Source organism: Zonotrichia leucophrys, chromosome Z (assembly GCF_028769735.1).
Source record: "Zonotrichia leucophrys gambelii isolate GWCS_2022_RI chromosome Z, RI_Zleu_2.0, whole genome shotgun sequence".
NCBI lineage: Eukaryota > Metazoa > Chordata > Aves > Passeriformes > Passerellidae > Zonotrichia > Zonotrichia leucophrys.
The window spans coordinates 40,566,412-40,591,911 of NC_088200.1; the positions used below are offsets into that span (position 1 = coordinate 40,566,412).

Below are 25,500 nucleotides of genomic sequence, written 5' to 3' on the forward strand. Positions count from 1 at the left end.
TAAGTACTTTTTAAATCTGGATGATGAAAAGGGGGAATTTAATGAAAAGGGATTTAGGTAGACCTAAACACAAAATGGGAGACAATAACAGACAAGATACAGAACAAGGACAAGAGGAATATGAAAAAGGATGCAGAGGCAGACTAGGGGCCAGGAAAGGAATAAATGAAAATCAAGATATTTTTCAAGAACAGAAAAATATCTCAATGGAAAACAGCAACTAGTAGAAGGCAGTAAAAGAAAACGCTTGGCGAAAATTAGAATGATAATTACTGTTAGAATTACAATCTTACTTCAGAGAAAATACTAAGAGAGGTAGGAACATATTTCATTAAATGGTTCAGCAATGTGATATCAGCAATGAAATAAGTTTGATAAAATAATGGAATTGAAGGACACAACTCGAATATACTCAGAAGGGTCCAGAGAATAAGGATCAGTGCAGATGTGGAGAGAAAAAATTGATAAAAGTGTTAAATGACTTAGAATAGGCAAAGGAAAGATTGGAATGGAGAAACTTACAAAGTGAGCAACAGAGAAGAGAAGGAAAAAAATGGAAAGCAGATTCTAATTAAAAACTGGGCAATGTACAGAGTTTGTACTTAACCGTTTTAAATTCATTTTTTATAATGTGAAATGAAATGTTTTTGCATGTCCGGTACTTCAAACCAAATAGGAAGAATTTTCATATTGCTGTATGAAAGACATATCCTTTAGCCTACAAATACTGTGGCGATGCTCTATAGCTCTTCCTCTTTTGATTTTTTGAACCAATTTAATAATCATAGAATCACAGAATAACCTGAGTTGGAAGGGATCCACAAGGATTACTGAAATCTGACTCCTGTCCCTGCACAAGACAGGCCCAACAAAATCATGTTGAATGTAAAATGATAAGGCAATACAAATCCCTGATTATTATGTTGCTACAGAATGCCTGAAAAGTGACACCTTAACATGACTGCAGTGAGAAACACTTTAGTTATTTCATTAGTCTATCAGTTGGATAGTCAACACATTACATGGAGGAGTTAATTAGCAGATTTATAAACTTTGGACTGTCCAGAACACTTGATGCTAAATGTCCAGCCTGTTTTAATTATACAGACATACCTTATATTTTTTCAGAAACCTGGTTACATTAATTCTGTTCATAGACAAATTGTTAGGAGTCAAGTTTAAAAACCTTACTAAAATAATAGGACATGTGAAATTCTGTCTTTTAGACGTTAGGTTGTATGAAGTGACTGAAATCCTAATGTCTCTAGTAAGCATACATAAGGCAAAAAGCTTATATATAGCAGATTATGCTTACTGCAGATAAATTATTGATATATAAATCAATAGGAATTTGGGATTAAAAAAGTCCCTTGGGCATAAAATCATACTACCTAACTTGACCACCACTTTTAATGAAATCTGCATGCAAAACTAATGACAAAGGGAAAATAATTGCCTTGTACTTCATCAGTACTACTTAGTGATAACAAGCAATGCATTTTATTTCATCTTTTCCAATGACTAGCCATAAAAACTGATTTAATTTGCCTATTTTTCCATAGTGGTAATTTAGGCTATTATATGAAGAGATTTTCCAGAGTGGGAAAATTAATTTCTTCTATTAAGTTTGGTTTTGAGGTAGCATACAGCATCTTCACTGTTGAGCAACTTTGGAGTATGCTATATATGGATGAAGCTAAAGAAGTTGTATCTGAGGAAATCTAAAATTCTAAACAATAACCAAAATGTTTTAAGACCCTGTAAATGCAAGCACAAAAATATGCCTTTCCATTCAAGAAACACTCAGCAAGCTTTATGAGTATATTTGTGTTGTTATTTATAATTATTCCACATTTTTAATCCTGGTGTTTAAATAAACATTTAATATCTGTGTTCCATGTTCTCTGGTATTTTGTAAACAGTATGTGCCTTTCAACATTTAAGTTCTGCTTATTTTGTTTTCCTGTTGAATTTATTTTTATTATATTGTTTACAGGAGACCCTTTCAATCACTTTAAAAGTGTTTAAATTATCAGAGTCCATGGATGGGTTGCCAATATAAGAAGTCAGAACTAGACATGGCAGTATGCTGTAATTACTATTCCTCAGGTTTTGGGTGAACTGGTTTTCAAATATGCTAAGCATCTGTAACTACAGAGATCCATATATAGCAGCTCTCAGCCTTACTAACTGAAGGTATTCCAAACTGAAGTTCACAAGAAATAGTGATCTTTGGAACTTGCTTTGAAAAGGGCTACATAGCAAGCTATACAATGTATGAAAATATAGCCCTGGAATGAGGGAACACATCTGGGAGTTCACTTCAATCAGAATTGGTATATATGTTCTGATAATGTCCTTATCAACATGATTTTAAGGCTTTCTCAAAGATCTGTTCAGCAAATTCCAAAGAAGCTGTATCTCTTCCTCTTCATTTTCCTTAGTCCCACCACACAAAAAACAGCTGACTTTTTTTCTTCCATTGTTACTAATTCATACCTTACAATGCCTGAAGAGGTGTGCTACTTTGCAAAAAAGCATGGAGAACTAATTTCCCTGGAACTGGGTTCAGCTTGTTCCCCAGTTACATCCTTGGCATTTTCAGCTCCTCAAAGTCCTAAACTGGGGATTCAACCTTGAATACAGATTCTGGTCTTAACTGAATTTATCAATCTTAATTCCCATGTTTGCTACTTTCTCACACAATATAAATTAAGTAAAAATTTCAGAAAGTATTTAATTGCTTAAAACATACTTTTTTCAATACTTAGGCTCTTAAACCAATACCATCCTCTTCCTTTTTCATGCCACATTCTGAATGCCACAGATACATTTGTATTCTCCCTGCAGACATTCTTCCTGGAGATCTTTTGACGTACTAAAATTAAATTAATTGTGCATAGACCAAATAAAATAATTCTAGCCTACCCAAGCTGGCAGTGCCATACTTAATTTGCAATGCAACCGCCTTTTTCTTTGACAGACTCAGAAGTCTATTGGAAAGAAAATCATATTTTCATCTGCAACAAAACAGAAAGCAGGAACCTTGACATACCAAGCTTTGACGAAGCTTCTGGGCTTACCTGCAATGCACAACCATAGGTCCAGCATCAGGTGGGTTGCAAGTCTTGACTCGTCGCAGGAAAGCCAAGAATGGTGTTGGGTGTTCTGGGACACCATGGTCAGGCCAAGCAGTGAACTGGAATTGCCTCACTTCCCTTTTCTCACTTGAGCCATTCTATGAAATTTAAAAGTTTCATGACAAAACTGCTACTTGAGATTATATCAGCACTTTTCAGTAAAACAACTGCTAAAGCATATATACCAGTGAAAACTGATTAAATATTCGGGGCCAGCAAGAAAAAGAACTATGGAGGAAAATCCTAATTACAGATTCAAACAATGTAAGATCTTTAAATATACTGTACACTTGTGCACCACAAGTATTCAGCATTTTCATGGTGAGAGCTCTGCACTAACTTACAAAACTTATTATTATCAGGAACATGTACTCTGTAGAAGTCTCAATATTCAGCACTGTTAGAAGGAAACAAGGGTAAGGCTAGAAAGGAGGAGAAGGGGAGAAAGGGAAAAAGGAAGTAAGGGAAAAAGGAGCACAGGTAAGGCAGGAAGTAAAAGGAAGAAGGAGGACAAGGTGACAGGAGGGAGGCCAGTGAGAGAAAGGAAGGAGGAATGGGAGGTGAGAGAAAAAACTGCCAGCCTTTCAATTTAAAAGCATATAGTAATTATATATAAGTATGTATACCTTGTGAAGTGCAAATGTACGAACACAGTACGTTGCCAATTCAACAGTGTCTAAAAGGGTGACTTGGATTAGTCCATAAGTTTCTGTGCCTCTGCTTGGCCAGTATTGATCACACTTCACCTGCAGTGAAAAACATGTTATCATTTAATACATTTAATACTGAAATTTATTACAAATCTGACTGTATATCACCATAGGCTTTAAAAATATGTGGAGATACAATGGCCGACTTCCAACGCAAGAAATTTATCATCCACAGGAACTGCTCTTCTGGTAGTAGACTATTTAATGTCTTCTTCCATAATGGGCAAGTTCAGTAGGACATATAATTGGGAAATTCTAATAAACATAGATACACTGTAGAAAAAAACAATTTATAGTAGCCTAAAGTATGACCTATATCCTCACTTTTCACAGTCCATAACTTCATAACAGTAATTCCACACAGGTGGAACATTATTTTAATATTTGCCATATTTTACATTAGTCCCCAAACTTATAAACTACTGCTTTGATGTTAGTATTTATTATGTATAGTTATAGCTCAGTACAAACAAGTAGGTTTTTAGAAATAATTTCTGTACACTGATAAATGAAAGGGCATCAGCAACTATTAAGTGGACTGTGAGAAAAAAATTTCCTTCTGAGATCAGTGTTCATCAGAGAAGAAGCACATCATGAAACTGAGTCCACAGGCATTTAAAAAATGGTTTTGTGGAGAGTTCATCCATCAAATCTAAAAAACCACAAAACATTCCATTCAGAGGAATCCTAATTTTAAAATGCCACAGTCTAGAATATTAAAATATGCAATAATTCTGTGTAAGATGGCACATAGGAGAACCATATTTTTATCAACATTTCTAAGGCCCAATAATTTGTTTTGGTTAAAAAGGGTATGTTTAATGTTAACTGTTAAGAAAACAGAATTGCTGAACCCCTAAACCCACCAAAAATGTAGTACAAAGCAGTATGGCAATCAAGTAATTTAAAATATTTTACTTTCAGTGGCTGATGGGTGAAACAGAGAGTCAATCTCTATTCTATTTATAACAATACATTCTTACCAATTAGCCCTGCCTACAGTACAGAAAATAAGTTTAAACTGAGTCCAGTAACAACACACTGGGATTTTTTAACACGTCTTCATTAATCACTCCAAGCCAGACGCATACAAAATTCAATGAGAATACACTAAATGTAACAAACATCACAAGCAGAATATTGCACAATATTTGCAGTAAAAAGATGTGAATTGTCATGCTAATCCAGGAGGAAAACTGATTATTTCCCCAAAATGGAAAATTAAGATATGCATCTTTGAAACTCGCGGTTCTTCAGGTTCTTCATTCTGCACAATAGTTAGTGAAAAAAGACTTAGTATGCTCTCCAGCTCTCCAGACCCAAATAGCTCTTTCTCACAGATCATTTTATTTTGAGGCGCAGAGGTCACAGATCATTAATGGCTCACAAATCACAGTCTGAGAACAAGTAATCTAGATAGAGTAGAAAAAAATTCTACCCACTGAAGCAGGCGATAAGAATTAATTAGTGGCAAAGTAAAGGGAAACAATTTTTTACAGGCAATGATAATTTAGTTTAGAGATAACGAATTGCAACAAAGTAACTAAAAATGTTTTATTGATACTGCTCTATGAAAAAATAGGATTGATAGTGCGAAAATTCTCTTATTAAGTAAATAAATAATTACTTCCTTGTGTCACTTACTGAAAGAATATAAGTACTATATATAGAGTATATATTTGCAAGATTCCTAGTACTTGCCCCTTTGGTCTTTGTAAATCAAACTAAAAAGCATGTTTTCAATTGAGACATTTAAATATAATTATATAAATCTAGCTTCACTTTATAATTAATATATAAACAGCGCAACATGTCTGTATTGGTTACTTGTATTTTAAACAAACAAGTTGTGGTTTATTATTTATTAATTCCCACGGAATGGAATGTTTTTGGAAACATTTTTTCATAGAAAGTGTGGATATATAATAACTGTAATTTGTAATCTTAGCAACTACAGGTTTCCTCTGACTAAACCTGGGGTTTTTTTAGTTAATAAAAATGATTTTTTAAATTCAAACAAGAGAGAAATGTGTAGCTGTACCTTTTTATGCCTAAATATGTTGTTCTTTTCTTCACTGGGCAGATCTCACATAGAAATTACATGCTTATAGAAGCAGTACCAGCTTCCAGAAAGCATTCCTGAAAAATTACCCACCTTGCAGTTTGCTACCGACAAAGTTTGACCAGTTTGAAAATGACAGAGAATGTTTGTTTTATTTTTATTTTGTAGAGTAATCTGATGTTAAGAATTTACTCAGACTTAGAAGGCCATTTTTCAGTTATGCTGGGAAAAAATAAATGTGCATGCTCCTTTAGGCGGAGATTTTGTTTGTTTGTTTGTTTGTTTTTTTAATGTACTAGTTTATCTAACATAAACTTCAATTATGGTATAATTTTTCTAAAATACTTTCTGTGAGACCTACGTGATGCAGAGGACAGCTGCTGGAAGCAGACAGTAAGTGTTCAATAAGAAACTCAATTTGTAGTGTAGTATATATATTATTTGAAAGTGGAAACTGATGAAAATAAGTATCAATTCTTTTAGAAAGAAAACCTGATTTCAAGTTGATGTGGATTTGACCTTCTGGAAGAGCACATAAAGCGTAAATTGATTGAACTGCATCTTCTGTCCCTTTTGCCTATTGATTTTTCTGAGATCAAGAGGTCTTCTTCAGAGATGTGTCCTTATGTGCCTCCTACCCTCTTTTTGCTCTGTGATCATAAACCTTATATTCCCAATACTCCTAACAATTTAGAGTCCAATTTATCTTTGTGAGAGATCACACAATGTTTTCTATTGGACTTCACTGGCAGCAGAGGACCAGATAATACAAGTTAATTGGTAAGACACTACTTTCTGAGACAGAGCTCTTTCCAAACCTTTTATTCGATGTTAAGATCCCAGTCTTCAGCTCTTGAAGTGGGAGAGGTTACATATCCTATGTTCTTTTCAGAAAAGGAATCTCAACCCCCAAAATTTAACACTAAATGTCAGCAAGTCAATTTTGAAAGGTTTTGCCAAATGTGTTCTTGCTATAGCTTTCTGGCATGTTTAATTTCTGTGTAGTGAGAGCCATTTCTCTCTTGCTTCTGTAAATTATTTGGAAAAAAAATATTTTGGCAAAGTATGCTGATGATAATACTAGCCCTCTCCATAGTTACAATTACAGTGGTTTTATTGTGAATTATTTTCTAATATATCTTTGATATGCCCTCGCCTCATAGTCACACTTTTTCTCTTATCCATGTAGTTCTGAGTTCCAATGAGTTCCAACTCAGTTCTCTAGGAGACTATACTCACCTGCATCCAAGAGTTTTTCTGTGCCACTAACTGCACATGAAAACAGCTTCCACCTGCAAATATCTAATATTCTCTTGCCTACAACGAAAGACGGCAAGATGAATGAAGCAGACACGAGTGTGAAATAATTCACTGGTGATCTAAGAGTGTTTTTTTTTAAAGAGAAATGTAACTATAAGTACTGAAAAGCATACCTTTTACTCCTACTTTCACTATCACAGAATCACAGAATCAGAGAGTGACTAGGTTAGAAGAGACCATCAAGATCATTAAGTCCAACCATGCCCTAACTCCTCAACTAAACCATGGCATTGAGTGTCATATCCAAGTCTTTTCTTAAACACATCCAGGGATGGTGACTCCACCACCTCCCCAGGCAGACGATTCCAGAATTTTATCACTCTTTCCATAAAAAACTTTTTCCTGATATCCAACCTATATTTCCCTTGGTGCCGTTTAAGACACTGTCCTCTGGTTCTGTCAGTTGTTCCCTGGAGAAAGAGACCAAACCCCCTGACTACAGCCACCTTTCAGGGGGTTGCAGAGAGTGATAAGGGCACCCCTGAGTCTCCTTTACTCCAGGCTAAACACCCCCAGCTCCCTCAGCCGTTCCTCACAGGGTTTGTGTTCCCAGCCCCTCTTCAGCCTCGTTGCCTCCTCTGGATGTGCTCAGGCATCTCAAGGTCCTTCCCAAACTGAGGGCCCAGAGCTGGACACAGCACTCGAGGTGTGGCCTCACCAGTGCTGAGTACAGGGGAGAATGACCTCCCTGCTCCTGCTGGCCACACTGTTCCTGACACAGGCCAGGATCCCTTTGGCCTTCCTGGCCACCAGGGCACACTGCTGGCTCATGGCCAGTCGGCTGTCCCCAGTGCCCCCAGGTCCCTTTCCAGCCACACTGTCCCCAGCCTGTAACGCTGCAGGGGCTAATTGTGGCCAAAATGCAGGACTCAGCACTTGAATTTATTAAACTCCATCCTGTTAGACTCTGCCCATGCACCCAGCCATTCCAGGTCTCTCTGCAGAGTCCTCCTACCCTCCAACAGATCAACACACGATCCCAGCTTAGTGTCATCTGCAAACTTACTAACGAAGGACTCAATCCCCTCACCCATGTCATCAATGAAGATATTGAACACAGCTGGCCCAGCACAGGCCCCTGAGGACACCACTGCTGACTGACCCCAGCTGGATGTGGCACCATTCCCCTCCACCCTCTGGGCTCGGCCACCCAGCCAGTTCTGAACCCAGCACAGAGTGCTCCTGTCCAAGCCGTGAGCTGCCAGCTTTTCCAGGAGTGTGCTGTGGGAGACAGTGCCAAAGGCTCTGCTGAAGCCCAAACAGAGAACATCCACAGCCTGTCCTGCATCCACCAGGTGGATCACCTGGTCATAAAAAGGGACCAGGTTGGTCAAACACGACCCTCCCCTCCTAAACCCATGGTGGCTGGGTCTGGTACCCTGGCCACCCTGTAAGTGCTGTGTGATGACAATCAATATAAACTGTTCTGTGACTTTACCTGGTACTGAGGTCACACTGACTGGCCTGTAATTACCAGGGTCCTCCTTCCCACCCTCTGTGTGAATAGGTGTCACACTGGCCAGCTTCCAGTTATCTGGAACCTCACCAGTGAGCCAGGAGTGTTGGCAAATGATGGAGAGGGGCTTCACAAGCTCATCATGACCCTGGGATGTATCCCACCTGGTCCTATGGATTCATGAACATCCAAGCATCTCAGCAGTTCTCTGACTTCTCCTGGATAACAGGGGGACCATTCTGCTCCCTGACAGCATCTCCCAACCCATGATCCTAAGTTGCACACTGCCAAAACCACTACATATGAAATCAGAGCATCTCTCAAATGACTAAATACAATAGAAAGAAATCTTTTTAGGTGCCATACATATGGATGTAGCTAGAATACATAACTAATGGTAGGCACATTTTCTTAACTTGCCTCTCAGACATACACATATTTTCTTTCTCTACATTTCTTCCACTCAGACCATGCAAATCCTTGCTCTTTGTGGAAGTACAAATATTCACTGAAAGCAAAGCTGTAAAAAAAATATAAATGCATCCTTTTTCATTAAAAATGAGACGCTTGAGACATTTTCAGACTTGACGGGTTTCAGCTCCAGAGTTCCTAATATTCATGGATATTCACACTTCAACAAGTCATAGACAGTAGAGAACATGCTGCTATGCATCAACAGAGCTGAAGGGAAGTGTATTTCCATATGAACATATGAATACAAAGACTCCTGACATTCAAGGGTAGAGAAATAATTTTCCAGTATAAAGTTCCATCATTCATGCTGAAAAGCTCCTTCAGGTGATTCTTAACACATGAACCAGCTGTTACAAGCCATCTAAGATTGTAAGGACAAAACAAAAAAAAGATCAGGAAAGAGACAGGAAACTAACGTAAGGCAGACACATATAGCACATGATTTGCTGTAAGAACAGCATATTAATTATGCTGAATCTAGAATACAAAATATCAGTAGAACATAATTTCTTGCTCCTGTTTTCTTACTAAAAGGACTTTTGCAGACAGAATTTTCTATAGTATTTTCAGATGACCTTCTTTCAAAAACAGAAGAATAACATAATAAATTATGTTGAATGCCAGTAATAATTATGCAATAAGAAAGGTAGTGCCAATTGTTGCTGGTGGAACCTGTCTCAAACCCTAGCAGCTAATTTACTGCCTCAGACATTTCAGCTGGTGTTTTGTCTTCAAACAGATTTTACACTGAAGCCATATTCTTTTTCCAGGAATGCCTTGCCACCTAAGGATTAGGCTGATTTGATTCTAAAGCTTAAAGACACTGACAATAGTATTTGAGATTATAATGCAGCTTAAAAAAAATCGGAATACCGACACGTTTTTTGATTTTATTTAAACAAGATTTGATCTAGTGCAACTCATTGAGTTCAGTCTAGGCTTAAACGAAAGATTAAAATATAAATTCATAGTCATAAATAAGTTTTGAATTTTCGTCTTAATTACAGTAGCCACAAAAAGAATTCCAGTAAGAATCTGGAGGCAACATAAATGAACCATAGGCTAACCAATTCATAACAAATTTTAGTCCTCTACTAAGGCTTCAAATACACCCTCATGACTCCCCTACTTTCTGGAATTTCTGAGATATGAATAATAGGTTAACAGTTAACACTGAAAGATAATTGATTAATTAAAGAAATTATCCCCAGATTTTTTCCATTCTGATCCCTATGAAAGAGTGTGGTATGGTTATTAAAACAAAAGGAAACAGATATTGAAAGGAATATTGGACATGTTTAAAAGTGTTCTCTATGTCAATTTTCATCTTCATCTATACAATCAAAGAACAGTTCAAAGCTGTACTGCTGATATCAGTGTGACATGCCTTTTTTGAGCTCTTTCTTACAGCAGGCAAGGCATGGTTTTAATGAATTCATTTTGAAGGATGAGTCTGTCAAACAGTTAAGTTCAGCAAGATTTTCCAAAAACGTCTTGAAAAGGTTTAAATGAATGGACTGACTGGAAAAGTGAATGTGCTGACTACTTTTTGTTTCATCCTCCTGTACTCAAGGCTGATCACTCTGTGCAGCCTGAATAATACTTTCACTGAATAAGATATTACAGTATGAAGAACATATTGAACATTTCAGCCTGCTATTCAAGTGCTGTAATGAAGATCTACTATTTTCCATAAAAGAGAACTACATCTTTAAGCTGATATGAATATTATGTAAAATATCAGTGAAACAAAAGGATCAAAAGAAAGAAACACCAGATCAAAAAAATTCTATTATTATTATGTCTTTGGTTCACTTGAAACAGAACTAATATGTAAAAAGGTACATTGGAAGGTGTTTCTTGGACCTAGATGTCTCAATCTGGATTTTGATTTTTGAATGCAACTTCAAGCCAAGGTGAGCTATCTATAACTAGTTTATTACATGGATGAAGCTCTTCATCTCATAAACGTATTTTGTACAGTTGCTGTTATGTGTACCAGAAAATTCCCCTAGCAAAAGCATTGATTACCAACCTCAGTATCCATCTGTATCCATTAACTTCCTTAGAACACAGGACAAGCTCTGTAAATTATGTAAAATGTTAAAAAATAATATTCTTTTTCAGAGACATCCGTTAGAAGAACTTAAATTTTCCTGATTTGTTGCTTGCCATAAAGGGCAACTGGCCTTGAGTTTTTCACCATAAACTGCTAAAAAAGGTAAAGTAGGATCATCTTTTGATAAACAATACTAAATCCACTCTCTGACATTTTCAAGCCTCAAATTGCTTGACAGAACACCATGTGCTGAAGTAATGTACTACTATGCTAAACCAAACATGAACTAATCATGTGTCCAGAGAGGGCCACAAAGCCAGAGAAGGGTCTCAAATGTAAGTGATGATGAGGATACAATGGTTGTTCAGTCTGGAGAAAAGAAGGTTCAGGGGGTACCTTACTGTGGTCTAGAACTACCTGAAAGGAGCTTGTGTGAGGTAGGGGTTGATCTCCTTTTCCAGGCAACCAGCAACAGGAAAAGACTGCAGCAGAGAGGTTCAGGTTGTATACCAGGAAAAAATTTCTTCACTGAAAGGGTGGTTAAGCATTGGAACAGGCTTACCAGGGAAGTGGGGCAGTCACCATTCCTGGACATGCTCAAAAAACGAGTGGACATCTCACTTTGTAATACGGTTTAAGGAGCACAGTGGTATTTGGTAAAATGTTGGATTTCATGAAGGTCTTTTCCAACCTTAATGATTCTAAGATGCTATGTTCAGTAAATTCTGAAAACAAGCAGGATTTTTAACCTTCTAACTCAAAAGGTCAATGGGCATTTTCTACATGTGGCATAGTTCCTCTGTCTGTATTAAGAGAAGAATTATATGAGGTAGTAGTATATGTCTTACCTCAAGTACCAAGCAAAGGAATTAAGAAAATAAAGTCGAACTGCAGAGTTAGAATATGGTTTTGACTAAACCACTTGCTACATATACACTTGCTTCAGGGAAATATTATTTTTATAGAAAACCATCAGTTTACCCTAACAGCTAAAAAAAACCACACGAAATGATAACACAAAAAACCTAGATGGTTGCCTTGAAAAATACTTTTGGCAATACCAGGTATTGCCAGCTAGAGACCATTTCAGGTAAGACTGTGGTGCAGGCACACCTTGAAAGCTTACAATGGAAGACACTGCACACAATATCCCACCAAGGTTGTTCCATTCTTGACATTACATTTTAGAAGTTCTTTAATAGTTTGATATAAATTATCTTCACTGCATAGCTTATTTCTTCCTCCTTAAAGCCCCAAAGGCAGGGAAAATGGTAGATTGCTATGGAATTTTTTAACAGCCTTTCACATGCTGAAAGACAACTGTGATTTCCTTCACTGTCTTATATATAAAACAAATCAAAATCTTACTATTTCTCCAGCATCTGATCATCACTGTTCTCTTCTAGATTCTCTCTAATTTACCAAGATCTTTTCCCATGGGGCATTGAATCTGTATGTTCTCAATTTCAAATGTATATAAGCTGAAATAACCAGACTTTGAGCCTATTGACTGTGTAAATAACAAAATTAACCCTACTCATAGTACAGCATTTCCACAGCTACTTTACTGGATGATATTCACAATCTGTATTTTGGTTGAGGAACCTTGGCACAGGCTCTTCCACCTGAAATGTGCCCAGAAAAAGAAACTCCACGCTTCACTGGATTAGATTTTTGCATGCATTAAGCACCTATGACTGACTACATTTCAGTCATAGAAATTGAGAGCTGACCACATTCCTGCCCTTGTGCCTCTGAGAATCCTTCTATAATAAACAGTTATGACTGAGTTTTACAATTCTGACATTACAACTGGTGACTCTCCCTCGTAAGATGGTGTAGCAATTCTTGGACTGTGGCCATGGCATTCTGTTACAGTGAAAAAAAACCCAGTACAAACCTACACATTTTTATTTTTGTAATCTGGTGAACACATGGTGTACTTAATTTTGTGTTTTCCTTTTTTTTCTCCCAGTTCTCTCATTCATTCATCATCTGACTCATATCTTAGCATGCAGCAAGCACTAAAGTGGTGAAATAAAATTCTGATAGTGCATTATTGGTGCAGAAGGCATTGGTTTACCATTAAAACTAGGGAATGAACAATGACAAACTGCATATTTAATTCCTCTTTAGTAAAACAATACATTTTAGTATAAAAAAATGACATCAGCTATGTGTCCTATCTATTAGTATCTGCTGTCTTATATGCTAATGTACCATCTACCAGTTAAAGACATGGTTTTTTTGGTTGCTACAAAGCATAGCTAAATTATCTTTTTATATTTTCCTATATAAATATACTTCACAACTTGAAAAAAAACCCTACATTTTTACACAACTGTGCTGCCCCATACAAAACACCAGTGAAAGTTTTCTGCAAAAATCAATTATATTTTGCCTAAATACAGTAGAATACAGGTGCACATGGGACAGCATAGAAAATATTCCTAAATTAATTTTTAAGTGCACCTCTTGCTGACTTCTCTATTCCTTTAGTGAAAATGTCTAACAGTATTTTGACAGGTAATACCTCCAGTATTACCCAAACATACTTAGGAGGAAAGATCTGAAATTTTCTGCAGAAGCCCTGCACAACAAATGGAAAACTAACTTCATCACATTTGCATAAAGGTCTGTTGCATCCATATCATATAGAAAAGAAAACTGTATTCTTCATTTTCTGTGCTTATTATTTACTCAGGGGCATGTACTCTTGCTTTGTCTTACATATGAAGTCAGACAGATTAGATATCAGTGCCTACTCTGCCAGTATCAAATCAGGATTCAAGAAAACTCTTAGCAACATGCACATTTTGAGTAGAAAAATGTAGCACTCATCCCAGACCTGCCTTTATTTTTTCCTTTCCTATAGCAAGACTTAGAAATCTTTGGTTGCCAATGTCTGTTTCAAAGCTGTTTTTACTAAGGAGTCCCAATGTACAATTACATTTTCCAGTCGTTGTGGGTTTTGTACTAGTTGAACTTGAATAAGCCTTCCCTGATTTAATTTATTATATCCTCCTTAAAACAGCAAATCAACCCACCAAGCAAAACAAATCTCAAACAATTATTTTACCTACTTGATATTTCTACTGTCACTCATTTTCCATTTTTCTTACACATGGAATAGTCTATAAATCTATAAAAGTTTCGTTGAAATACTCAGACACAAGTGTTCTGATGCTTGACACTTGAATAACAGGAGTTCCTATCTAGCATTTCAGCAATACCAGGAAAAGTCCATTTACCTTTTCCTATGACAGTGCCATCTCTTCTGACTCTCTCAGGTGTCAGTGACAAGTTGAGAGACAATAAGTCCAAGAACTTTCAATTATCTTTTGATGTTCTTATGGAACAAATACAGGACCCGTGTAAATAGTCCCATGTGTATCAATAATGGAGAATAAATCTGAAACAGGATACTTCACTTTCCTACTGGGCGTGTTTTGATCTCCCCCTTCCCAATGAAGACTCAGGATTCAAGATGTTAAACCTTGACAAACCAAGATGATTATTCTACACATATGGTTTTTTAGATAATTTTTGCTTATAATATTGATGATGATATCCACCTCATGATAGTCAAACAGATGCTTGGATCAGGCTAACAGAATGGCACAATGTAGTTCTCTCATGTTTTCCTTTAGTCATTAGCAAATTTGAATGAAGCTCATAGTATCACTATGAAAACTAAAGCCCTCCTCATCAGTAAAGAAGTTCAGAATCTGGCTCAATATCAACTTGATATTGACACTGTATTGTTATTTACCTTCTAATATTTGCATAATTGATAGTATCACTGTTTTCATTTAGCTTTCACCTGATTGGGTTTTTTTGTCAAAAGATTTTAAACCTAGGCAATGGAGTCTCAACATAGAAAATACTGTAATGAGGTTAATGAGAGAAGTATGTTCTATCAGTTCCAAGATAACAAAGCAAATGTATTCAAAATACAGAATTACAAAGCAAAGAAGAAAAGGATTGAATCCTCTTGCAAGTGGACAATCTACAATAGTATCCTACCCTGAAAAAGGAGGAAGGACTATATGCTTCCTGTTGGAGGCCACATGGTTAGGTTTTGCTATAAAAAGAGAGTTTTCATCTGATCATTCACACAATTCACTACAGCCCATGAGTACTCAGAACATCCAATGAGTTGAGACGAGCAAAAAAAACCTGATCCAAAACTCAAAAACAACAACAAAATTTAATCTGTACCGCTTGCAGTAGAGGAGAAGACAGAGAAGTCGGAAAGAGAGATATCATACATTAAAGTTTTACATGTTTTACATGTTTCCTTAGTATAACAAACAACTGCTTTCTTTCAATCTCAAATTTACAACCTTCAATATTGTAATTGTACAACCTTCAATATTGTTTTATTTCACTAAGATTAAACTCGTATCTGTGACAAAAACGCTACTAATACTGTTCCATGCACTGCCAATGTGTGTAATCCTTTTTGATACAAATTATTTTCATGGTAGCTGAATGATGAGACTGACTTTCTCTTACAGTCGGGTTTAGGTCAAGGGAAATTCAGGTGATGACATTTAATATGAAACCAACTAAGTGTGAAAGGTTATAAGTGAAAGATCTTTTTTTTCCTGCAGCTTCCTTATAGGCAAACAAATGAATAATGAATTCACTGTAACATCTTCATTTGATCTACTCAGCTGTAAAATATGAACATTCTCAAATCTGAAATCATTCAGACATCTAACACATGCTAATGAACCAACTTTGTTTCTGCAGATGCAATTAAAATCCTCATCTTTATCTATGCAGTCCAGGTTATAAAGGCTGATACCAGGCTGCAGGACTGCATAATGCAAAAAAGCTAGCTGAACAGAAATGACGACACGAAAATGGAAAGCAGAAAGTCTGAGGGAGAAACAATCTTGCCTTGCAGCAGGAATAATGATCAGGCTGCCAAGACACAAAAGCAATCAAAACAGAATCAAAGGAGAAAGAGAAACAAAATTAGCAAAGCTCTTCATCCCTAATGATATGTAACAGTGCTTATATTTCATGTTTGAAATCTCACTTGTTTTTCTTCTACAAGAATATGCTATATAAAAATGATAGCACAAGAAAAAGTATCAATGTAATGCCATCACTGTTTTTTTTCCCTGCACAGGGATTCCCAGTGCTGCCTCACCATCAATACCATTAATTACATTACATGCAGCTACTGTATTAGAAGTGGTAAGTGGTATGCCTTATTCACGGAGCTGCTGACTCTGAGACTGGGAGCTGAGTTATGTACTGGATAGCTGGTATGTAATGCTCTGCAATGAATGCATCAAATTCAGCCTATGAACACAGAAGGCGCTAAATTATGCACAAAACCCACACAAATATAAGCATTGAATGCATGAGCAATCCATTGACTAGAATGTCTAGTTTCTTATTCCACTTAGAGCATGTATTGCTTCTGAATGCTAATCACTTATGGGGTGATTACTATTCTGATCAGTGTTTTTTTAGGGTGCAGCCAGCAAAGGCTAGAGCTAGCTAAAAACTCTGCTAGGCAATTACTGGAGAGAAAGAGAAGAATTTCATTTAGCTACATCAAAACATCCTTCTAGACAGTGGCTGTCTGTGGCCTGCAGTATTAAGATAAACTTTCAAGTACTTAAATACACCTTTTGCAATGGGCTGCTTATTAGGAACTGATTTTTTTCTTTGCTCTGGTGTCATTTACCAGCAATTTTAATGAATTAATTAGTGAAGAAATGGGCAGAATTACATTTTCTCAATTCCAAACAGGCAGTGCCTGGACTAGACAAGGTCTGTAGACCCAAGATAAAACTAAAAATTCTGCTAAAATTACCATGTGCTATGTACTAATTGCCATCAGGTATGTGAAAGCAGTGGTATTAATGTAGGTTGAAGTTACATGTGGGAAGTGATTCTATAATTAGAATGCTATACATTGCTTGAACTGCAAAAAACCTACTCTACTTACAGAAATGACAGAAAGGGTAAAAGAGTAAATATATATGTTTTGGCAAGCCTCCAGAAAGGAATGACTGCTGCCAAGAGGTTCAAGTTACGTAATCATTGCAATTATAGGTATCCAAGCATATGAAAAAGACATCAATGCCAACACAGTACAGCATTAGACTTCATGGTGCACTCCACCCTGCTCCAAGCTGACACATGCTGAAATATTTTCATTTTGAAACGGAGCTCATCCATGAACTACTGAAATATCAACTATTATCCAGTTACTCCTTTAAGATACTTTTACTGATTCAAAACCGGTCTGGATGATAAATCTTCTGTCCTCCTCTGTAATGTCTTTCTATATTACTGAACTCTTCTTGATCCCCCATCTATATGGCATTTTTTAACTCATTGCACAGAGCCTTCGCTGCCTTAGCTTTTTCCACCTTCCACCTGCAGTTCTGCAGCCTGCTTCCCACTTGCAGCTTCCTGACCCTTCACACAAGCTTCTAGGACAGAGAGCCTCAGAATGGCTGCAGCAGTGTTTGTTATTCACTGTCTGAGTTTGAAAACCCTTCTACTGCAATTGGCCTGGACCCAAGGGAAGTGATAACCACTGATGTTAGAATCACCACTTCTTTCTCCCAGTTTCTGATTTCTACGTTTGGTTAAGTTTCTGTCTTATGATATAGGCCACATAAATGTTTTTGCAGAGAGCTCAGCAATGAACCAGCTGTGCAGCACTCTGCCCAGCCAACGTGTGCTCCCAGCAATGGTAACAGAACCACAAACAACCCGTGAGAACTTCAAGTACCTCTTGACACAAAGAGGTAACTATTGTTACTGTAGAAAAAGTCTGACAGAGGATCCACCACTGATGGCTAAATACTTGTTTGTGTTCCTGATTGACTGCTGCTGATGATTTTTCTCATTTCTCTTCTCTTCTCTTCTCTTCTCTTCTCTTCTCTTCTCTTCTCTTCTCTTCTCTTCTCTTCTCTTCTCTTCTCTTCTCTTCTCTTCTCTTCTCTTCTCTTCTCTTCTCTTCTCTTCTCTTCTCTTCTCTTCTCTTCTCTTCTCTTCTTTCTCTTCTCTCTCTTCTCTTCTCTTCCTCTTTCCTCTCTAATAATATCCACTCTTAGAATTGATAAATGCCACCAAATATGGGCCCGCTAGTAAATCTTCATGCAACACACCATGATCTGTCACTACACTTTCTATCACTTTCTTTATCTTATTAAAAACCTAATTACTATTTTTTATTTCCCTTTACATATAGCACATATTTTATTAAAACTCTTCTAATAGTAGAGTCTATAGTTTAATTATTTGAATAGTATCATGCTATTATCAGAACAATATCTGTATGTTTTAGTGCTTTACTTTCCTAATTTTACTTCGGTCTGCAAAATTGAATTTGAAATAGCACAGGTAATTTTGTATTCTGTTATTGCATGTGCTGTTGTAATTTTCCTAGCTACCAGTATGTGCTCAAAAAAAAAAGTTTCTCAAGCAAATCTTCATTGATATTAAACAACGGTGAATTTATACCATTTAAAACTGAGAACTGAATGCTGTTGACATACACTAACTTCCTCATTACAGGATGATACAATCATGCTCTTATTACTACAGAGGAAGTAACTCTTTTGGTCACCTCATAAGATTTCCAACATGATTAAAAAAAAAACAACCCCCAAAATTACTGAGATCAAAAAATTAAAAATTTTCCAGAGCATAAAAAAAACCTAAATAAATGTTGTGACTTGGTAGTTTCATAGTGAAAGCAAGATGTCCTATACATAAGTAATTTTTGTGGCACTTTAAACTTGTGGTAACCTAAAAATCCCCTCAGTTTTTACACATATAAAGAAGACAGGCAAACATACACGAAGAAAACAAAACACAGACATCGGTGGTAACTCAGGTACAATATTTTTAACCTTGCATAAGTTTTCCTTACCCTGGACCTCTCCTCTAGTTTTGTCATCATGACGACTGTTGCACCTTGTTGCTCCCACATCATTCTCCAGAAGTCGCCAAAGGTTTCTGGCAGTGCCCCCTGCGTTGCTATATAAGCATTCTGCTTCCTGTATCCATCTATGTAGTTGGCATTGATATAGTCGCTGCCCGGGATGCCTGCAAAGAGAGGAGAGTGAAAACACAGGGCACAGCTTCTCTGCCAACCTGTTTTACAAGGGCTGAACAATCCCACGAGACTGGATTTGATGAATCCTGGCTTGCTGTGTGTGCCAGAGAGTGCATGGGTACTTACATGTGAGGGTAGGCCATCTGTGGAGTCAAGAGGCATGGTGGTGTCTCTGGGAATAACTGTTCTTTTGAAACAGCCGACTTTGTGTGATAAGAAGTATAAAAGAAGCCTGAAAATCTGTATCAGGCAGAGAGACCTGGGGGTCAACACAGCAGCATTTAAAAGCTGGTCTGATGCTAACTGCAGACAGCCAAAATATGGCAGTGCTACCTGGGACAGAGCCCTTTGAGGATTCCCAATCAGACACCCTGAGTAGGCTCCTCAAACATTTTTGTTGAGGTCACTGCAATTCCTTTAAATACATAAGGAAAAAAAAATATCATGAAGACTATTAATATCACTCCTATATTTATTCTCTCCATTAAATGCTAAGATAATTATGAGTTTTATTGTAACAAAACACATTATGTAAGTCAGATTTAAGAAACAGTGAAATTTTCTATATGGTGAATGCAAGAAATAAAGACCGTTGCAACACTGAATAAGAATTAAAAGAAGTGGGATCCAGGACTTCTGTGCACATGGGACCTACACCATCATTTGCTTGAGGCTCAGGTATTTTGGACAACACTTATGCAGGAACTTTGGCTGTGTCTACCAGACACATGTCCATTCTTAGAGCCCCAAGGGAGCAGGCCAGCTCCTGGCTGCAATCTGGGTATTTCAGGGTGTGCCATAGGATGCCTGGATTGGAACATCTGCCTACCCAGGCCAAGGAGGTGTGTCAGCTGTAGCAAAGGTCACATTACTATTCTGCTCTAATACAGCAGGCATGCTCATGGAAATGGATAAAAATGGACTTAAAATTCTCAGACCACTACTGAATTCAGTAGGCAGCACCCAGCTTTTAACTCAGACTACATGTGTGCCAAAAGATAAAGCACTGAGGGAACCATTGTTATGTCCCTGCTGTTGTTTTAACTGATGACGAGAGAAAGAAATAAGATACTCATGTGAGATCTCAGTGCTGGCTGAATGGCAAAGCAGTGTTAATTAGCTGAATATTATGATCTGCAACTTAGTAAGTTTTGCTGAAGTAATTGACAGAAGTTACTTATTTGAGCAGAAATGAATGATTTATATTTATGCAGCCAATCTGCCACACACAACTCTACAACCCCAAAAAATGGTAGAGGTTCCACAAAATCTTTCAAGAGTCAAGATGATGATACCAGCTCCAGATTTATTCTACAGCTATGACTGTTTTCCCTCATCAAAGCAAAAAAATTGAGTTTCTTTGTCTATGAAACAGAATACATTGTAAATAAGTATTTCCCAAGATCTTTGTCAAAAACAAAATCTTCAAATAGATTCTGATGCATTATCTCCTGCTAGTGGCCCCAAATCAGGAATTACTGGAGCTGCACACTCCTATCTTTCCTGACTATAAGTAGCACACATCTGAAAATGTCTTCCAAAATATTTTTAATTTGAATGGAAATTAGGGGTACCTCTTTAAAATAGGCTGTTCCTTTTAAGCTACAATTTTAATTGTTTCAACACTTATTCAGAGTAAACCTGAATGTTTCATTCCACTACTAACTTAGCAGTGAATGAACTCACAGACTAAATCTCACAGTAAGTAAGATCCAATATAATCTGGAAATTATTCAGATTATGGGATACTGCAGCTGTAGTCCAGTAAAAAAAATTGCCTTCATGCTCAATAAAGTTCCATATACGTTCTTGTTTCATATGTTCAAATCATATTTAAACTAAATTTTTAATTTGTTTTTACTTTCTGCACACAATTAGAAGAAAATCCTAACAAAATACTTCAGAGATAGAAAGACCTTGTGACTTCAGGGTTACAAGAGAGACAGAAAATGGCACTCCTCAGGCAAGATGCAAGAATGGAACAGGCAGACTGTCTGACTGATTTGACCTGACTGAAAGTCTCTTCAGGAGAAAAATAAAACAAAATAAAAAAACTTGTTAACCTGCATAGTCCATAGCTGAAAAGGATGATTCCCCTCCATGAAAGTCAGAAAGTGGAGCTCAAAAGCATCACTCTTGTAGATCTGAAGCTGTTTCACGTGACACTTCTTATTGTGGATGTTGGAGTTAATGATATAGAAAATGTAACTGCTAGGCACAATGTTGTATTTTCTTCCTTTATCAAGATAATAAAACTTTTTTTCACAAAACAGATGAGAAAGAAGAATGAAGCCAACAGGAGAAATCTACACCAACTGGGTATTATTACCAAAGGAACTGAGAAAGCTGGTAAGAAATGTTTTCTGCATAAATTAGAATTCTATTATGATGCCTAGTATCATACTTTGAAGCACATGTTATAAATAAAAGCCTGAGGAAAAAATGAAAAACAACACTTTGTAAAGTGGTTAAATGATCTTCTGGGAAAGCTGTCCTCTGGAACTGATAATGCACAAACTCAGTGTGAAAATTAAGCATGAGAACTATTGCAAGCTGTTCCCTAAAGAATGATCTTTACAAATTTTAGCAACCAATACTAGTACCTGATGTAAAAAAATTCAAGAATCCTGAAATTGTAAATTCTCTTTCTATTCGATAATTTGTATTGAATTTATTGACAAATTATATTAAAATATATAACTTCTAAATTAAATAAATTCTAATTCTTTCAATTAGAATGAAGAAAAGCTTTCAGATTACACCTTCCTTGATCTAAGATTCAAGTTAGAAAGAATTAAGATTAAGAATTACTGACAAATGCAAAGAAGATTTCTTCAAATATAGACTAAAGTGGAAATTTTCACTTTGCTTCTCCACTTTATTTATTTATTATCTGTAAAGTGGACACGAAAAATTCTGTATGTCCTTTAGCTAGAAAAATTATTTTTCAAGGCAAGTCAGCTTCACTGCACCAAATGAGGATATACTTGGGACATGGACATGAAATTCCATTTACCACAGGCCCTGAGCAACTATTAATGAATTAACCGATGAAGTTTCGGGGGGAAAAAAAAACAACAAAACATGTTGGTTCAACACTTGCACTGAGCTTTGCATCAAGCATTTATTGCTAGCAGAATACAGTTCTCAATAGTACTTACTGTACAGTACTCAATAACACTTGATTTGCTGAGATCAAGAGAACAACTTGATTCAGAATCAGCTCCATTTTCTCTCTCTCACACAGTATCAATTAGGGATGTTCTCTGTTCTCTACTCATTCTCATAGTCCCTTTAAGTATTGTACCCATTTCTCACAGAGTCTCTTTTCATCACTATTTTCATGCATGACCTCAGTTTCACATCCTGCTCCAAAATCCTTAAAGCCCTCTAGGGAAGGTGCTTCATCATGAGAGGACTAATGAATTTGTTAAAAACAACAAATGCAAAAATTTAATATCTGTAAATATCTACAATGACAAAGAATAAAAAAAAAAAAGTAAATCTAAATATTAAAATCTCCCTTTCTGAAATGACTTTTCTGGCCATAACCTCATTCTGAGCTGAGAAAACAGAACAATTTTGTGTCAAGTCCAATAGTGCAAAAACAATCAAATGACAACCAGTCTGACTGCAGTACAATGAAATCCTGCAAACTTTTGTTAGCTGCCATAGCTTGCAGGCAACATACCCACAAGCACAGCAGCAATTGCCATCATTACTTAAATTTGGGCTTCATAGTTAAGAGAGGTCAGTTGTTCTGTAAAAGCATGGGTCAAAAAAGGGACAAAGCAACCAAATTCTGTAAAATTGATATGAACTTTACCTAAGTCTTTTGGCATCAGGATGGCATACCTGAAGTATAAATTTAGGGTAATCTATGCAGTATAACCTGAATTTTGTAAGTTTCATGAAAGCAGAGACACAGTTTCTGCACAAGAAGTCAGTTAAAGACCAAGCTCCTGAGCCATGATTCTACCACAACTATTTTCTAGTAGCATTTTCAAATATGGTGATGAATGGCCAGAGTCTGCAATCTTTTAATTTAGCCAGACAAGAGTTAAGCACAATGGGGGAAGAATAAAATGAGTAGTTCAGCACTAAAGACAATCCACTTTTAAATATCTCAAGAGAACAATGTTTAGTTTTTATATAGTCAAAGTGAATGAGCAATGAAATAAAATTAGGCAATGCCACAATTAAAGTACAGAAGATAAAAAACCCCATGAACTGTATTGCTCTCAATTTATGCTGAGAATGCATGAGCTGAGATGACAGTACAGCTTACTGCAACATAGACTCAGATCCACAAGGCTAATAATGTAGACTCTAGGAATGATTCACTTGATTTCCTGAAGAGAGTTATAATCTCAAATAACTTTAATTAGACTTCACATTTTATTCACAAACTGAAATCAAATAATGAAATTATTTCAAGCCTTTACAAAGGCTGAGTACTGAACAGCCTTTCTATTTAAAATAAATTAAACTATAAAGCTTTGTTTCTGCGCTGCTTCCCTAAGACATGTGCTTTTAGTCATGTGCATAAATAGTGTGAAGTAATAGGATTAAATTCTGTCATGCTTGTAAACAAGTTGGAAAAATACCATGATGAACTGGGAGTGTTGATGAAGTTGTACTACTGTTTTAAATCAATGTCTGGTGTTTTGAACAATGCCAGAGCAAAAACCACAGGCTCATTGTGCATGTGTGAACAAAACAGTGAGAAAAATCTAATTTATATAAGAGGCATGCATCAGGTTAACTATAAAAGAATGCAGATCAGGCCCCTTACTGTCCTCTCTTTTTCATCTCTTTCTCTTTTGCTTTCTTTGTCGCACCACCCCAGCCCTGCACCATCCACATGGGAGGAACAATGTGGAGTCTGGGGTGATATTCTTTGTTCTCTCTCTCTCTTGCTTTGTCTGATCCATACTGAACTTTATTGCAGGAGTGGGGAGATGTGGACATGTGTTGTGGCTTGTTAGCCAGAACCTTTGAGGGGTTAATTTTAGGAGGTGAGAGCTATCTTAGTGTACTGTACAAAACTAAGGGCTTGCTAGCCACCACATTTGTGGAAGCAAATAGTAAGAATGTAGAGGCTTGCTAGACAACACTTTGTGATTCTAAACAGTTGTCTGATTGTTGGAGTTAAGGCATGCCTTAAGAAGAAAAGCACAAGAGACCTCAATCCTGGTCGGGCTTCTTTGTTCAGCCTGATGAGAACTTACCACAACAATGTGCCCCCTGCCATGGGCTGTGACTGCAGCCCTGGTTGGCAGTGCTGTGCCTGATGCCCCTGAGGACATGTTTGGCCCCCTGGATGCTCCCCCTGTGCTGGATGCTCCCAAGAACATGTTTGTCCATCCTGGCTGCCAGGGCACTGCTGACTCATGCTCAACTCAAGTCCTTTTCTGCTCTCCAGCATCTCATTCTCCAACTGTCTGTACTTCCAAGGTTGCCCCATCCCAGGTGCAGAATCTGGCACTTTGTCTTGTTGAACTTCCTGTGGTTGTTGATTGTTCAGCCCCCTGATTTTTCAAGGCATCTCTGTAGAGCTTCCCTGACTTCACAGGAGTCAACAGCTTCCTCAATTTCGTATAGTTTACAAACATGGTTAGTATCCCTTCCAGTCCTGCATCCAAGTCATTTATGAAGATGTTGAAGAGCACCAGCCCTAAGGTGGAGCCCTACAGAACCCCACTAATGACAGGTCCCCAGCCTGATGCCACCCCATCCACTGCAACCCTTTGTGCCTGACTTGTGAACCAGTTGCTCACCCATCACATGATGTGCTTATCCATATATATGTCCATGTATGCCGGACATTTTGTCCAAAAACACAGACCATGAGAGAAGGTACTAAAACTTAGCTGAAATCCAAAAAAATTACATCAACTGTCACTCCTTAATCACCTTGGCCAATGAACAGGTGCTAGGTGACAGTAACTAGTGTTTCTGTGGACGCTTTTGTTACATGAAATCTATATAGTTAAGCAGATGATCAAATTGAAATGGTCTAAGCACAAATCTGTACTTTAAGAAGTCACTGAAATATGGAGCAGCACCAAACCAAAGAAGTACTCCAGTAGTAAATGTTTGTAAAATGATGGCTTTTTACAAAGACTGAGGAAAATCCTCTACATATCATCCTAGAAGGATGAAGGAAAGGAAAAGA

The 25,500-nt window shown here is 37.1% G+C and overlaps 1 protein-coding gene across 44 annotated transcripts in view; it reads right to left on the bottom strand.

Annotated features, from left to right (window-relative positions):
• Positions 1-25,500, bottom strand: part of PTPRD (protein tyrosine phosphatase receptor type D) — a 1,159,824-nt gene that overhangs the window by 31,921 nt on the left and 1,102,403 nt on the right. For all 44 annotated transcript variants that reach the window (XM_064736588.1, XM_064736631.1, XM_064736633.1 and 41 more), the window contains 3 exons: positions 19,137-19,312; positions 3,767-3,886; positions 3,084-3,238 (listed from right to left, as the gene is read on the bottom strand). In XM_064736588.1, the coding sequence (XP_064592658.1) occupies positions 3,084-3,238; positions 3,767-3,886; positions 19,137-19,312 (451 nt within the window). The remainder of the gene's footprint in view (positions 1-3,083; positions 3,239-3,766; positions 3,887-19,136; positions 19,313-25,500) is intronic.